This window comes from Mesoplodon mirus (assembly GCF_964341445.2).
Source record: "Mesoplodon mirus genome assembly, chromosome: 3".
NCBI classification, from domain to species: Eukaryota; Metazoa; Chordata; class Mammalia; order Artiodactyla; family Ziphiidae; genus Mesoplodon; species Mesoplodon mirus.
In genome coordinates this window covers 144,450,936-144,465,219 of record NC_138978.1, presented here as the reverse complement: position 1 = coordinate 144,465,219, position 14,284 = coordinate 144,450,936, and the positions used below count along the sequence as shown (strand labels likewise).

General features: G+C 48.1%; 1 protein-coding gene across 1 annotated transcript; it reads right to left on the bottom strand.

Moving 5' to 3' along the window:
- Positions 1–7,564: 7,564 nt before the first annotated feature.
- On the bottom strand, positions 7,565–10,304 carry RD3 (RD3 regulator of GUCY2D; the record flags this gene model as incomplete). Its single annotated transcript, XM_082616314.1, has 2 exons — positions 7,565–7,856; positions 10,009–10,304. 2 exons carry the CDS (start codon positions 10,302–10,304, stop codon positions 7,565–7,567), a joined length of 588 nt encoding a protein of 195 aa, XP_082472440.1.
- Positions 10,305–14,284: the final 3,980 nt, after the last annotated feature.

Sequence of the window (14,284 nt, the reverse complement as noted above, 5' to 3'; positions counted from 1 at the left end):
TGGACCAAACGAGAAGTGGAGCCTTCCACATCTGCTCACATTCCATTGGCCAGACTCACTCACATGGCAGGGGAGGCTGGAATGCCATCCAGTTGTGAACCCAAGAGAAGGAAGAAGCAGGCTTAGTGACCTGCTAGCCAGGCTCTGCCACAGGGCCTTTCTCTGGGATTGGTATATGGAGGTTGAAGTGCTAAACTGGGGTCATGTCAGCCTGGAGCACCAGCAGCCGTCTTTCCTGGATGCAGAGGGGAAGTGTGACCTCCTAGAAGAAAAGTAAACCACCACACAGAGGGAGGCAGAGCTAGGAGAGGGAGAGCAAGAAAAGAAGCAGAAAGGGGTCAGGGAGGAGGAGGGGAGGGGAGGAGAGAGAATACATTCTGCTGCATGAACTCCCCTGGTCACTAACAACCCTGGAATTCTCAATTATGGATGCCATCAGGACCAGCTACATGATTTGCAGCTACATAAGTGCAAAATTAACCTAGGAGCCCCTATTAAAAAATTATGAATTTCAAGGCAGTGACAGCAATGCATTAAACCAAATAAGGGGCCTTTCTGCGTGCAGGGACCTGTATGACTGCACAGGTCACACACCCACAGAGCTGGCCCTGGGGGTTACAGATCCCTTTGGTGCTTCTGCCAGTTTGATCGGGGTTTCTCTCACCATCAACTAAAACTCCTGATTGCCCTAGACTCTGTTCCCAAGAGGCTGTAAGCTCTCCAGTTTTGGAAATGATAAGAACTCTGCAGTGTGTTCATAGTCCTAGGGTGGAGCTCTGTATACAGTGATGTCACTAGATGCTGATTGCCTGGAGGCAGTCCGTAGGCAGGGCCCAGCTGAGCTCTGGAGCTTTCTTTTGGTTCTAGATTCTATGAATCTACCTAGAGATGTATATGTCTTTTGGCAAGAGATACGTTTCCCAAGTTTGTGTATACTTTAGTTCTTTGTAAATTAGATTCTACTTTCAGTACTTACTCTTTAAGGAACTCCATGGGGAATCATTTTGTCAGGCCAAGAACCATTCCTTTCAAAAGCACAGATTCTCCTAAATCGCATTTGCCTAAAGTGGAGCACACGCATGCTGTTACCTAACCCCCTGCTCTCAGTTCCACAACCAATGCACGCTCCAAAGAGCCGTCTCCAAAGGCTCCAGCTCTGCCCCAATATCTCTGCATACCACCCAGCCCTCACCTCCAGACAAAATCAAGGTTTCACCAAAGAGGTTGAATCACACATGTACCCCTCTCTCCGACCCCTAATGGAGGTGACTGGATTACATGGCACTCTGTGGCTTCCCTTAGGGAAATGTTCCTGGTCATTTCTGTGTCATCTTCTGGCTCCCAGAAAGAATTAATGTAAGCATTTATCTGGTCAACCTGACTAGAGCTGATCTAGACCCGAGCACAGGGAAAGGACAGTATTTCTAGAGTCCTTCCCTGATCCTGTCTCTCCACAGAGAATCTGTTTCTAGGAAGGTCAAAATGTTTAGTAGAAGTATCTCTCTCAAGACCCACGTTGAGCAAGGAAGGGCACTGGCAAAATAAGGGATTACAGTCGTCCCCCAGTTTCCCCAGGGGTTGGTTCCAGGACCCCCAGGAATACCCAAATCTGTGGATGCTAAAGTCTCTTATACAAAATGGCATAGTATTTGCATAAAATGTAACACACTTTAAATCATCTCTGGATTACTTACAATACCTAATACATTGTAAGTGCTATGTAACTAGTTGTAAATGAAAGGTAAATGCTGCATAAATAGTTACCAGTGCATGGCAAATTCAAGTTTCGCTTTTTGGAAATTTCTGGAATTTTTTCCCCCAGATCCATGGTTGGTTGAACCTGGGGATGTGAAGCCCATGGATCCAGAGGGCTGTCTTTATAGCACTCTGGATTCATTTTAAGACCACACACACCTAGATCATTTTGATCAAAAGTGCCCTTGGGAAATCTCACCTCCTCCAGGAAGCCTTCCAGAGTAATTCAGAGAAGAGTCAAAAGCTGTTTCGTCTTGTCTGTCTGGAACACCTACAGGTAACCACACCCCTGCCCCGTCTCCTTTATGGTGACTACACATAGAGGCGCTCAGTAAATATTTGATGAATGAATGAATGAATTCTTAAGAAGTGTATTGACCTCTTACTATGTGCCTGGCATATCTTGGGAGATACAAACTCAAGTCAGACATGGACCCTGGCCTCACAGAACAAACAATCTAATGAATGATGTCGATACATCATAAACCCCTCAATTCTCACTCACAGCTTCACTCAGCCCCTGTCCTGTGTGAGCTCCAAGTTGGTGTTCACATGCACCCACGCATTAAGGCACATTTTAAAGTACGTACTCTGTGCCCAGAAGGTGGTGGAGACCCAGAAATGAAAGACCTGGTTCCTGCACTTAAGGATTTCACAAACTATTGGTGGCAGTGGCCTGGCAGGGAGGGGGAGGAATGAACAGAAAACCACATACATTTCCATCACTGTGTGGTAAGTACAGTGATGAGGATTTTGGGGCTGTTCTGAGTGCACATAGGATCTATAACACTGAGAAGCAGTGAGGCATGTGGAAGGAAGCCTGGCTTCCAGCCCACGTGGGCCCCTTGCTTGTAACCTGAGATAAAACATAATGCACCTCACCACAGGGTCACGAACAAATGAGATAAGGTGGGTAAACTGTAAAGGACCATTCAAATGTTAATTTTTAAAGGAATTTTCTTGCGGACAAAGCCATTTCTGTCCATAGCAATATTGTTGGACTGGCTCATTTGAATAAAAGATGTATTTCTCCCATCCCTGAAGTTGCACTTTGGAGCAGCTTAATTTCCTACTGGCTTGATTTCTTTTCTACTAAGGAGAGGCTAACCTCAATCCACTCTGCCCTGTGTTCCGGAGCCTGGATACTTAGAGCCTCGCAGAGGCCCACAGCCCCAAGCAAGGGCCAGAAGTAGTTCTAAGCAGTTAGCTTCAGGACTTGGCTACACGGAGAGGAATGACTTGTTCCTGGAATGGAATTCTCCCCCACACACCAGATGCTAGCTGGGAGGGGAGACCGGGCTAGGGAACTTCCAAGCTTGACTGCAGGGCTTTGGGAATGTTTCATTTGTTCCAGCAAGGGATTTGTAACTGGAACACAACACAGTCAAATGTGCTAGAAAACACTACAACTTCTCTTAGCTTTTGAATGCCTTTATCTGTAATACAAAAACTCTTGGACATCTTTAGAAACTTTAAAAAATCATTTTGCTGTTTTTGCCTTGATTATGATAAAGTCATGATTTTTAGTCAGTGTTTTTATTTTTAGATTAGCATCTTACGAAATATAATAATGCTAATTTAATACAATAGGTAATAATATTCTTAAAGAAACAGATGCCAATTTCTCTATTTAACAAATGAAGCAAGGTGTTAAACTGATTTAAAATAACTGTCTAAAAATGATGACTAAATTTTCAAATCACCTATTGTGTTTCATTGGGGAACCACATGAATATTAAGACAGACTGAAATTTCACTACGTGTTGAATGATGGCATCAAAAACAGATAAAGTTTTTTCACTACCTACTATAGAATTCTTGAGATTTCTCTCGAGTTATTTTGATAAATTTTAGTGTTTTGTTTCTAAATGGCAAGAAAAGAGGAGAAGGTTTTTCAATTGCTGTTTGCATGTGTGTCTCAAAAAAGAAGACATATAGGGCTTCCCTGGTGGTGCAGTGGTTAAGAATCTGTCTGCCAATGCAGGGGACACGGGTTCAAGCCCTGGTCCAGGAAGATCCCACATGTCACGGAGCAACAAAGCCCATGCGCCACAACTACTGAGCCTGCGCTCTAGAACCCGAGAGCCACAACTACTGAGCCTGTGTGCTACAACTACTGAAGCCCGCACGCCTAGAGCCCACGCTCCACAACAAGAGAAGCCACCGCAATGAGAAGCCCACGCACCGCAACGAAGAGTAGCCTCAACTTGCCGCAACTAGAGAAAGCCTGCACACAGCAACGAAGACCAAACACAGCCAAAAATAAATAAATTTAAAAAAATAAGACACATAGATGTGAAGAGTATTTTCACCAAATGAAAAGTCAAATTAGATATACTGTCTATATTGATTTTTTTTTTTTTTTTTTTTTTTTTGCGGCACGCGGGCCTCTCACTGTTGTGGCCTCTCCCGTTGAGGAGCACAGGCTCCGGACACGCAGGCTCAGCGGCCATGGCTCACTGGCCTAGCCGCTCCGCGGCACGTGGGATCTTCCCCGACCGGGGCATGAATCCGTGTCCCCTGCATCGGCAGGCGGACTCTCAACCACTGTGCCACCAGGGAAGCCCTATATTGATTTTTTTTTTTTTTTTTTCTTTTTGCGGTATGCGGGCCTCTCACTGTTGTGGCCTCCCCCGTTGCGGAGCACAGGCTCCGGATGCGCAGGCCCAGCGGCCATGGCTCACGGGCCCAGCCGCTCCGCGGCATATGGGATCCTCCCAGACCGGGGCACGAACCCGTATCCCCTGCATCGGCAGGCGGACTCTCAACCACTTGCGCCACCAGGGAGGCCCCCTATATTGATTTTTGATGTTACTTTTCAGGGTATTAGAGAATTTTGCTTGCTCTGGAAGAACTTTAATCAAATGAAAAAAACAAGGATCTAAGTAAAGAGCATCCTTAGGCTAATTTGCAGAATTGTTATCATTTATGTGCAGCCATTAACTTATTGCATACTAACACTCATGTTTCATAAGCACTCTTTTAAAACAACATTTTATTATGGAATTAAATAAACACTATATGACCAAGAATAAAACAGACTACAACTTTCTTGTCAATATGTGGGGCTTGATTAGATCCTCATTCAAAGAAATAAACTACAAAGATCATTGGTTGGGAATAGGGAAATTTGAATATGGTTTGGGTATTAGATGATACTAAGGAATTACTGTTAATTTTGGAGGGAGTGATAGTATTGTATTGTAGTTACACAGGAAATTTTTCTTATTTCTTTGCAGTGTATTCTGAAGTATTCAGGGGTAAAGTATTATGATGTCTAGGATTTATTTTAAAATACTTCACCAAAAAATAGAAAAGCAAATACGGCAACATGTTAATAACTTTTAAACCTTGTGGATGGGCATATGGAAACTCCCTACACTTTCCCCTCTACTTTTCTGTGTCTGAAAATGTTCATAAGGTGAAACAAGTGAATAAAAAATAAACCACAAAGCAAAAGAAAATGTAATTATGGAGTGGTCTCACACCCACTGGCTCCCTCTAGTGGCCAGTGGTGTTGCGCTGAGTGCAAACAGACTACCCAGTCTGGAACGCTCAACATATCCCCTCCAACTGCCACCAGCCACTCACACTCACAAGGAGGCTCTCAAACTGCTTTGTTCTTTCATTTGTTGTTATTGGGCTTGTAAGACTAGAAATTGAGGCCTCATTACTCCCTTTAATGACCTGAGTCCAGAGGAGTAACCTCATGGGTTTGAGTGCCACCAGCTGGGATTCCCTGCAGTAGGATGACTGGGGTCTGAAGCTGGTGGGAGTCTGTCTGAGTTGACTGAGGTGGGCAGGAAAGGCTTTCATGGGAGGCCAAAATTTGTTTATACCAGTTGTTCTTGTTGTTACAGTTAAAGTACACACCAGCCAATAAAACTTAAGTGCAGAACTCCTGTCGGACAACCCACACATGTCACCAAAAAAGTGAACACAGCTTGCACCTACATTAAAAGTTTGGCAATTGAATGAACTTATTTGTGTCTTAGAATATATAAGATGTTTAAGGTGTGTATGTTTATTTAAGTGATTCTCAACTTTCACCGATCGTGTTAATGAGCCAATCAACTCCCTCATCATGATGGCGCTGGATGAGAGGTTTTCCACCATCCTATGATTCTCTGTCCAGATATGAGTGAAAATATCCAAAACAAGATCATTAAAAAAAAATTTTTTTTTCCCACTAAGCTTTGTCAGGGAATATATAGATTTTACCCCTGTTGATTTGTCTCCTCCTGGCATTTTATTTAGACTAACGTTAAGACTCACTTGCATTTTCTGAGCATGCACTGAGAGTTGGGGGCAGACATGTCCGCACCCATCCCCCCACACCCAGCTTCAGCCCAGAGTGTGTGGGGATGCCGTTTGGTCCAGGTTTGCCATTGTTGGTCCACACATTGGATAATCCACATGCCCATCATCAAGATCTAACCGGTTAGGGGTTCCCTGGTGGCTCAGTGGTTAAGAATCCATCTGCCAATGCAGGGGACATGGGTTCGAGCCCTGGTCCAGGAAGATCCCACATGCCATCGAGCAACTAAGCCCGTGCACCACAACTACTGAGTCTGCACTCTAGAGCCCACAAGCCACAACTACTGAGCCCACGTGCCACAACTACTGAAACCCACGCACCTAGAGCCCGTGATCTGCAACAGGAGAAGCCACCACAAAGAGAAGCCACCGCAGTGAGAAGCCTGCTCACCGCAACGAAGTGTAGCCCCCGCTTGCTGCGAAAAAAGATCTAACCAGTTAGAAATGGAAGGACAGTGAAGCCTGTAAGGAGGTTCCAGACATTTCACTTCTGTGCCTTGAGGTCATTAGAGCTTTGGGCATCACTTTCTCTGAAGAAAGTCAAAGAGCAGGCACAACCAGATAGAGAAGGGACCCTGGAGTCAAAGACTTGGCTCTCTGGAGCAGTGAGTCAGAAGGCCTTGAAGCTTAGCTTCTGGAAGCAGCTGCTGGGGACTGGCCACCTCCCATGTGATGACACTGTGGAGTGGGGTAATGGCAACCCACCTCTGTCCCCAGCTACTGCAGACCTCCACACCAGTGCCAAGGAGAGAGTTGGGTCAGACCACAGGCAGGTGGAGATTAGCCACTGGACCTGTCCCATCAGAGCCCAGGACTCAAGGACTCAGGAGCAGAGACTTACATGTATGGGAGCAGTCTCACCACCCATGGGGATCGGCCTGCAGTTAATGGTGGCAGAAGCCTGACCCTCTCTGAGCCTCAGTTTCCTCATTCACCAGTTGAGGAGAGTGGACCTGTGATCTCTTTCAACTCTGCCCATCCACCAGGCTGTGACCCACCTGCGGCAGTGAGACAGACCAGTCACCAGCAGAGAATGGACACCAGCCAACAGGTCCCTCATCATTACCCAGGGAGAGGGGGTGAATGGAACATCCCTAAGTTGGGGTAAGAGATCATGACTTGGCAAAAGGCAGGACGACTCTTCCCATTACAGACAGAAGCCGAAGATGGGGAGCGGGTGGTGGTCTGTCTCCCCAGACCCTGAATCTCTGCGGGGCAGGGAAGGGTCCGCTCCAGCCGACTGGTGCAGGGAAGCAGGAGATTGTTGCTGCAGCTCCAAGCCCTGACTCTAGGCCTCGTGGTCCGTGGGAGAGGGCGGGCGGGGAGAGGTTGCTCCGTCTTGAGGGAGTGTCCCGGGACGGGGCGGTCTCTTTGGCCCCGCGTCAGGGGCAGGGCGATGGGGAGGTTGCAGGACCCGGGATGACCCCGGCTTATCATGCCCCGCCCCGCCTCCCCCGCCAGGTGGCTCTGCTCCCGGGCAGGAGAGGCGGGGTCAGTCCTCTTTTTGTGCCCGGAACTCGGGCATACTCCAGGTCCGGGGCGGCGGCGGTGCGTCCCGCTCCACGTCCTGGGAGATGGTGCGGATGTCGCTGGCGAAGGGGGTGATGCGCGCGCGGCTCCTGAAGGTGGCCAGGCTGCCGCGGGGCCGCAGGCTCCACTGCCGGGTCAGCTTGTGCGCCTCCTCCTCCTGCTTCATCCTCTCCAGGACTTCCTGCAGCACCGAGCGGAAGAGCCGGGACACCTCCTGCACCTCGGGCTCCTGCTCTGCCATCAGCTGCCGGAACCTGGGTGCGGAGGCGGGGAGAACAAGAAGGGGCGCGGTGGGGCTATCGCCCGGGCGTGGCACATGGCCGGCGTCTCACCCCACGGGCGTCCCTGGGCACCCCCGTGGACAATTCCTGTTCCCTCCACTTCCCCACTTCCTGTGAAGTGGATCAGAACCCACCCCACCTCCCTCGTGCTCCAGCCCATCCTGAGTTCCAGCTCTTCCACTTCTGGCCTCCATGAGGCTCCTTGAGACTCAGCTTCCTCGTCTGTAAACTGGGGTATTCATAGCTACCTTTTTGTGAGGTTTAATGCGCTAACATCTGTAAAGATCCTGGTAGTCGCCTCGGGTTATCGATGCAGTAGTAGCGACGGACGCCCACTGCTCTCTGGGACTTTTCTGGCTAACACTCTCCCACCCTTCTGCCCTCACTGGCCAGCATGATCTCTCTGAAATGTATGTCCGATTACGTCACTGCCCTGTGATATTCCTTCTGTAGCTTCCCGCCACCTCCTGGCTGAGGGTGAGCTGTTTGGCCATGCACACCGGGCTCCCTGCTACTTCCCTTGTCTGTGTTGCAGCCAGGAGTGTAGCCCCAGGTTCTCCTGGATGCCAAGCTGTTTCCTTTGCCAAAAATGTCTCTGGCTTGGAGCTCCAGAATGAAGGATAGCTAGCAAGTCCGTGTGATACCTAATTTCCTCCACCATATTAAGAGTCAGGACTTCTCAGACCTTTCAGCAGTGAGACAGGAAATGTGATGGGACAATCATCATATGAGCATCCCCAGCCTCCCTCTCATGTATGAGGTTTGGTTGCTTTGCCAGCCTAGATTCTCTCAGCACCACTCCCATGACCATCCCCACCCCTGTGTCCAGGGTGCTTCTGGAACTAGATACATTTGGGGGGCTTCCATGGTGCAGAATAAGAAAAATGGGGGAGGGTAAGATTCCCAGCCTGGAGGAAGAAGCGGGGGGTGGTAAAAGACTACAAAACCCAAAGGGGTATGAATAGGACTGAAGAAGGAGGAGTTTTTAAGGGGAATTTTGAAGAAGAAGGTGTACAATAGATGCATTTGTTGGTTAAAGAGATGGGTGAGGGAAGATTTGGGGATACTAAGGGGGACTTTAAGATGTTTTACTGTGGATCTGTATTCCTTTACTAGTGTTCGAGAAATGCAGGTAAAGAACTTTAGTTTTGAAATTACTTTTGGCTCTTGGACTCTGCTTCCTTGATTTCAACACCCATCCAACTGAGACTGGACCGTGTAGGTCACAGCTTTTCTAAGGTTACACTGATCTGCAGGAACGTGATTGTACTCAAGCTCTAAATGTCCAGTGCCCTAGGGCTCTGAAACCTTCACACGCAAGCGCACGCACACACACGCACACACACACACTCATCCCTTAGACAAGCTAGTGTGAAATAGGATAATTGAGAAACCAGTTTTGGAGAGCTTATATGGGGAAACCTCTCTCAGAAGGTAACATGGAAGATGAACTGTTGAAAGAGAGGGAGCCAGCCACATTACAACCAGGATGATAACAGTCCAGGGTGGGAGAACAGAAAGCTAGAAGGCCTGGGGTTCTCTCCTATCAAAACTCACATGTTGTTTTTGTTTGGGAAACATATTGGTTTGGTTATTTTTTGCACTGTTGGAAGCAGGAGGGGAGGCGAGCTGGGCGCAGGCTGGGATGTGGGTGTTTTGGCAGGAGATGGGACGCCCTCTAGCGGGGCTTCGGACCTGTGGCCTGAGATTAGCTGTGAACACTTTGGGGCCCGACGCATGCAGGTCAGGGATCTGGGGGTTCTGCAGCTAGTGGTGACCCCAAACAGAACACAGACTGTACATTTACCAGTAGGTTTGTTTTTTAGACCACGGTTTCTACTGAAAATAAACCTGAGTTCTTTGCTGCAAACAAAAACAAAAACAAAAACAAAAACCTCACGTGCCTCCAGGAGCTGCCTCCCACCTCCCTCTGAGCCCCGAGCCCTGGCCTGGCCTTCCATGGCCTCTTTCAGATTCTTCCCCCTGTCTTGCTCCTTTTAACAGATACCTGTGCCATCCAGGCCCCAGGCTCCAGTCCTGGTAGCCTCAGGCCCCTGTCACTGCTGCCACCCTCCCTGGAGCCTGCAGCCCAACCGCTGCTCCCTGTCCCAGTGCCAGGAGTTACCTGAGGATGGCGGGCCCACAGTAGGATGGGTGGATCTTGGCGCAGACGTCCTCTAGTTGCAGCCTCTCCCTGGGGCTGAGGTCGTAGGTGGGCCGGGGCGCGCTGGCCAGCCAGCTGTAGTCCACTCCGGTACAGATCTTCCTGACGGCATTGCTGCGCTCCCACTGCTGCCTCTCAGCCTCTCGCATCTGCCCCTCCAGCTCCACCATGAGCGTCTCCAGCACCATCTGAGCCGGACTCCGAGACGACAGCCGTGGCGGAGCCTCGTTCCACCGGAGCCAAGGGATGAGGGACATGGCCCCCCCAGGCCCTGCCGAGACAGGGCAGGAGTGTGTCTTCCTTGGGCCCCTCTGTCACTTAGGGTGGCGAGAACAAGGGGGAGGGAGCTGAGACCCAAGTGAGAAGACTGCTCCCCCCTCACAGCTGGGTGGCCTCAAGTAAGTCATTTAACCTCTCTGAGCAGTCATTTCTAATTCTGTAAGACAGGGTAATCTTGCTGTGAGAAGCAGTTGTGAATAAACTTGGGAAGGTCCAAGCACCACATAAAAGTAAGATAATTTCATGGTTATAAAAATCCATGAAGCATCCAGATGATTGAGACTCCTGAATCCTTGCTAACTCCAAACAAAGACGGAAACAAACTGTTAAAAACAAGACAACAGGCCCAAAATGGAGTCACTTATGCTAAGCCCCACATCACCAAACCAAGACTTAATTACAGTTGCGGCTCTTCCAGAAATGGAATCTTAAACCAGTCAATCAGGAATCACCTGATCAACACTAGTTAAGTAATCTGCCTGATAGACCTCTGCCATCCCCTAAAGGAAAGCAACAACCAACCTGCTTTTTTTTGCCTAGTATAATGTCCTTGTTCTCACTCCCTTCTGCCTATAAAACTGTCTCATTTTGTACAGCTCCTCAGAGCTCCTTGATATATGCTAGATTGGATGCTGCCCAATTCAAATAGATTTTTTGCTCAAATAAACTCTTAAAAATTTTTTAATATGCCTCAGTTTACCTTTTAACAATAGTGTATGGCTGATCATAATCTTATCTCTATGATTTAAGGAGAAATACATATGTACACACACACACACACACTCAGAACATATGTCTACATCTTGTATCAACATAACAGGAAAACACCCTAAGTTTCTAAATGTCCCCAACCTGTTGCTGAAGGAAGCTCAGGATATTATCCTGTAAATGATACAACTTAGCCACCATTCGTTCATTCATTTATTCATCATACATCAATCAGAAGCATGAATTAAGCACAGTGTACATATCTGTGGAGGAACACAAACGTGAAATCATGTCTGGACCCTGCTCTACAGCAGACACAAGACTTGATGTGTAGAAACCATAACATCAGTGGAAAGAAATAAATGTGACTGGCGAAGCATAGAGTCAGTATTGCTGGGGTGGGGGAGGGGAAGGAGTGACTCCGGATGATGAAAGGGGTCCTAGAGGGCTTTGTGGATGAGAGAAGGCTGATGGGTAAGTGCAGGCTTCAGACACATGCACTGATGGAGATGTCCCAGGTGGAGGATCCAGCCATGGTGCAAGGTGAGATGTGTGCAAGAAGCATCAGGTGTGACTGCAGGGACCCTAACTCATCATAGTATTCCCACAGGGTCTTGCTCAGTACAGGTTTTGTGAATGACTGATTGATTAGATGAATGAATGAGTGAATGGATGGATGGATGGATGAACAGGTGAGCGAGTGAATGGACTGCCATCTCAGGCATGCCCTGCTGCCTGCCGGAAGCGGGTTTGTGCCTCTAACAACAGGCAAGCTCCATTCCTGGGCTAAAACCTGAAGTGGGTCTTTGAGGTGGTCCCCCTCCCTCTCCTATACCCTTCCCCCCTTCAAGCAGCTCCCCCTTCCATGAGCCAATGGTCCTCTTCCTGCCTAGACCCTCCAGTTGCAGAGAACAGAGATTCAATGAACTCAGTCTCAACAACATGGCCATGAGGCACATGTCACCTCCTGGGGACATATGTATTTTTAGGCAGCTCTCCCACCACCCTGCACCCATGATGCTTAGCCCAGAGAAATGAATTGTTAAATGCTGGAGAATCAGACACAAATGGGAAAATTATTATGAGATAGCAGTAGCCTTCTGGAGTGCCACAAATCAAGCTTCCGACTTACACATGGAGACTTGAAAACAACCAGTTTCCTTAGCAACCATGGTACTTAGAAAATCTAATAAGGTTCATCCTCCACTTAGTCTGAGCATATCACCAATGGAGGCCTCAGATTATACCCCGACTCCTTTCTGCGAGGTTGGGAGGGAAGGACAGACCGTCAGACCCTGCTATTGGGGTCAGGGGCAATTAGGACCTTTTCTTCTCAGCCTTCACTGCTTCACGGGTCCAGAATAATGTATTTGGGCAATAGTGTGGGGAAGGGGTTGGGAGATGGAGGTGGGTTCTGTCTCGTCCTGAGAGCCGTGAGCCCCAGGAACCTCTGCCTAAGGCCAAGGGATCCAATCAATCAGGCAGAGAGATGTTGTAACTGAATATGTTGTTTTTCCCGGACCATGTGTGTTTTTAAAAGAACACAAGTCAGGTGGATGCTTGACACCAAAAGAGTGAATGGTGTAATTTCAGGTGTTCATTCAGCTCCACTGACGGCATCTCAAAATATGGCTCATGGTCTCAGCAGGGGCTGCTGCCTATGCTGGGCCATTTCATAGCTCCATGCCTTGGTCAGTGCCCCTCCTTAGCATAGACATTTAGTTTTAGGGTCAACTCCCCTCTGAAGCCTTTTCTGATACTCCCACGTCACAGGTAGATATGACTACTCTCTACGTTGCACCCTGACTGAGTTCGGCACAGACATATTTCATAGCACCAGGAATACTTTATGGAGTGTGACTATCTACCTCCCCTGACACTGTGTGTCCTATGTAGGCAGAGACTGTGCTTCATTCACCCTTCCATCCCTGGTGCTGGGTACATAGGGCAGTAGGTTCTTAATAAATGCCAAATGAATGAGTGAATGCATGCATATCAAAGAGCAAGCCCCATGGCTCTGATCTACCCCAAATAAGAGAGCATTTGTCAGGGGTCAAGGGAAGACAATCTCTCCTCTGGCCCTCATGGCTCCACATTCTCCCCGACACCTGGAGATTCCACCAAGATCTTGTGAATACCTGATGGGGGCCTTGGGCAGCCCTGTGACTTAGCTATGGGGTCACACTCCTTGGTCTACCGGCCACGTTGATTCACTTCCTGGAGCCACCATCTCGGAACTCGTGTGGGTGCCCTACCCCGGCCTTCCTTGAGTTGTGGCTGTTTGCTGGGGCTCTGTCAGAGGTGGTCTCCTCATTTTAATGACCCTCATCCTCTCACATGTTTCTGATTACTACCTGAATGTTGAGAGTTCCCAAATCAAAATCCATAACCCAGTTGTCCTCCAAGCTCCAGGTCAGGGTCTCCACATGCCTCCTGGACACCTCCCCTTGTAGGTTCCACTTGCATTTCAACACAAGCTCCCCATCTCCCTCCCCATTGGCTGATGCTTCTCCCCGGTTGCCAGCTTGGTGGGGGGCATAGCTTAGTTGCCCAAACTGATGCACCATCCCTGTCATGTCCCTTTGCCTCATCTGTCAAATCCTCTATCCAATTCCTATTGATTCTCCCAAATCTGTTCACTCTTTCTCCCTTCATTATTTCAAGCCTTGACCATCTGCCAGATATATTTACAGCTGCCGCCTAACTAGAAACCCAGGGCTGATCCTCCCAATCCAATCTCCACTCTATTTTCTTTTCACTATGGTGAAAAAAAAAAAACCATAAAATTTACCAGCAGAAGCATTTTTAAGTGTGCAGTACAGTAGTGTTAACAATGTGTTTGTTGTTGTGCAGTAGAACTCTGGAACTTTGTCACCTTGCAAAACTGAAATCCTATACCCGTTAAACAGCAATTTCCACTCTTTTCTGAAGTGTGATCTTTCTAAATCATAAAACTGATCATAAAACTGATCATGTCACTCTTTTGTTTTCATTTGATACCATAACACAGTGCATGGGATCTGTGAGCTGTATAAGGGCCCCCTATACAGCTGCCCCCTACACCCCAAAAGTGTCATTGGCTTCAAAATAGAAATAGAAATCTACAAACTTGAAATTAATAAATTAATAGTAATTCCAAATCCGAGTTATAAAACTCCTTTCAACTTTTTTATTAAAAAATAACTGTAGGGCTTCCCTGGTGGCGCAGTGGTTGAGAGTCCGCCTGCCGATGCAGGGGACATGGGTTCGT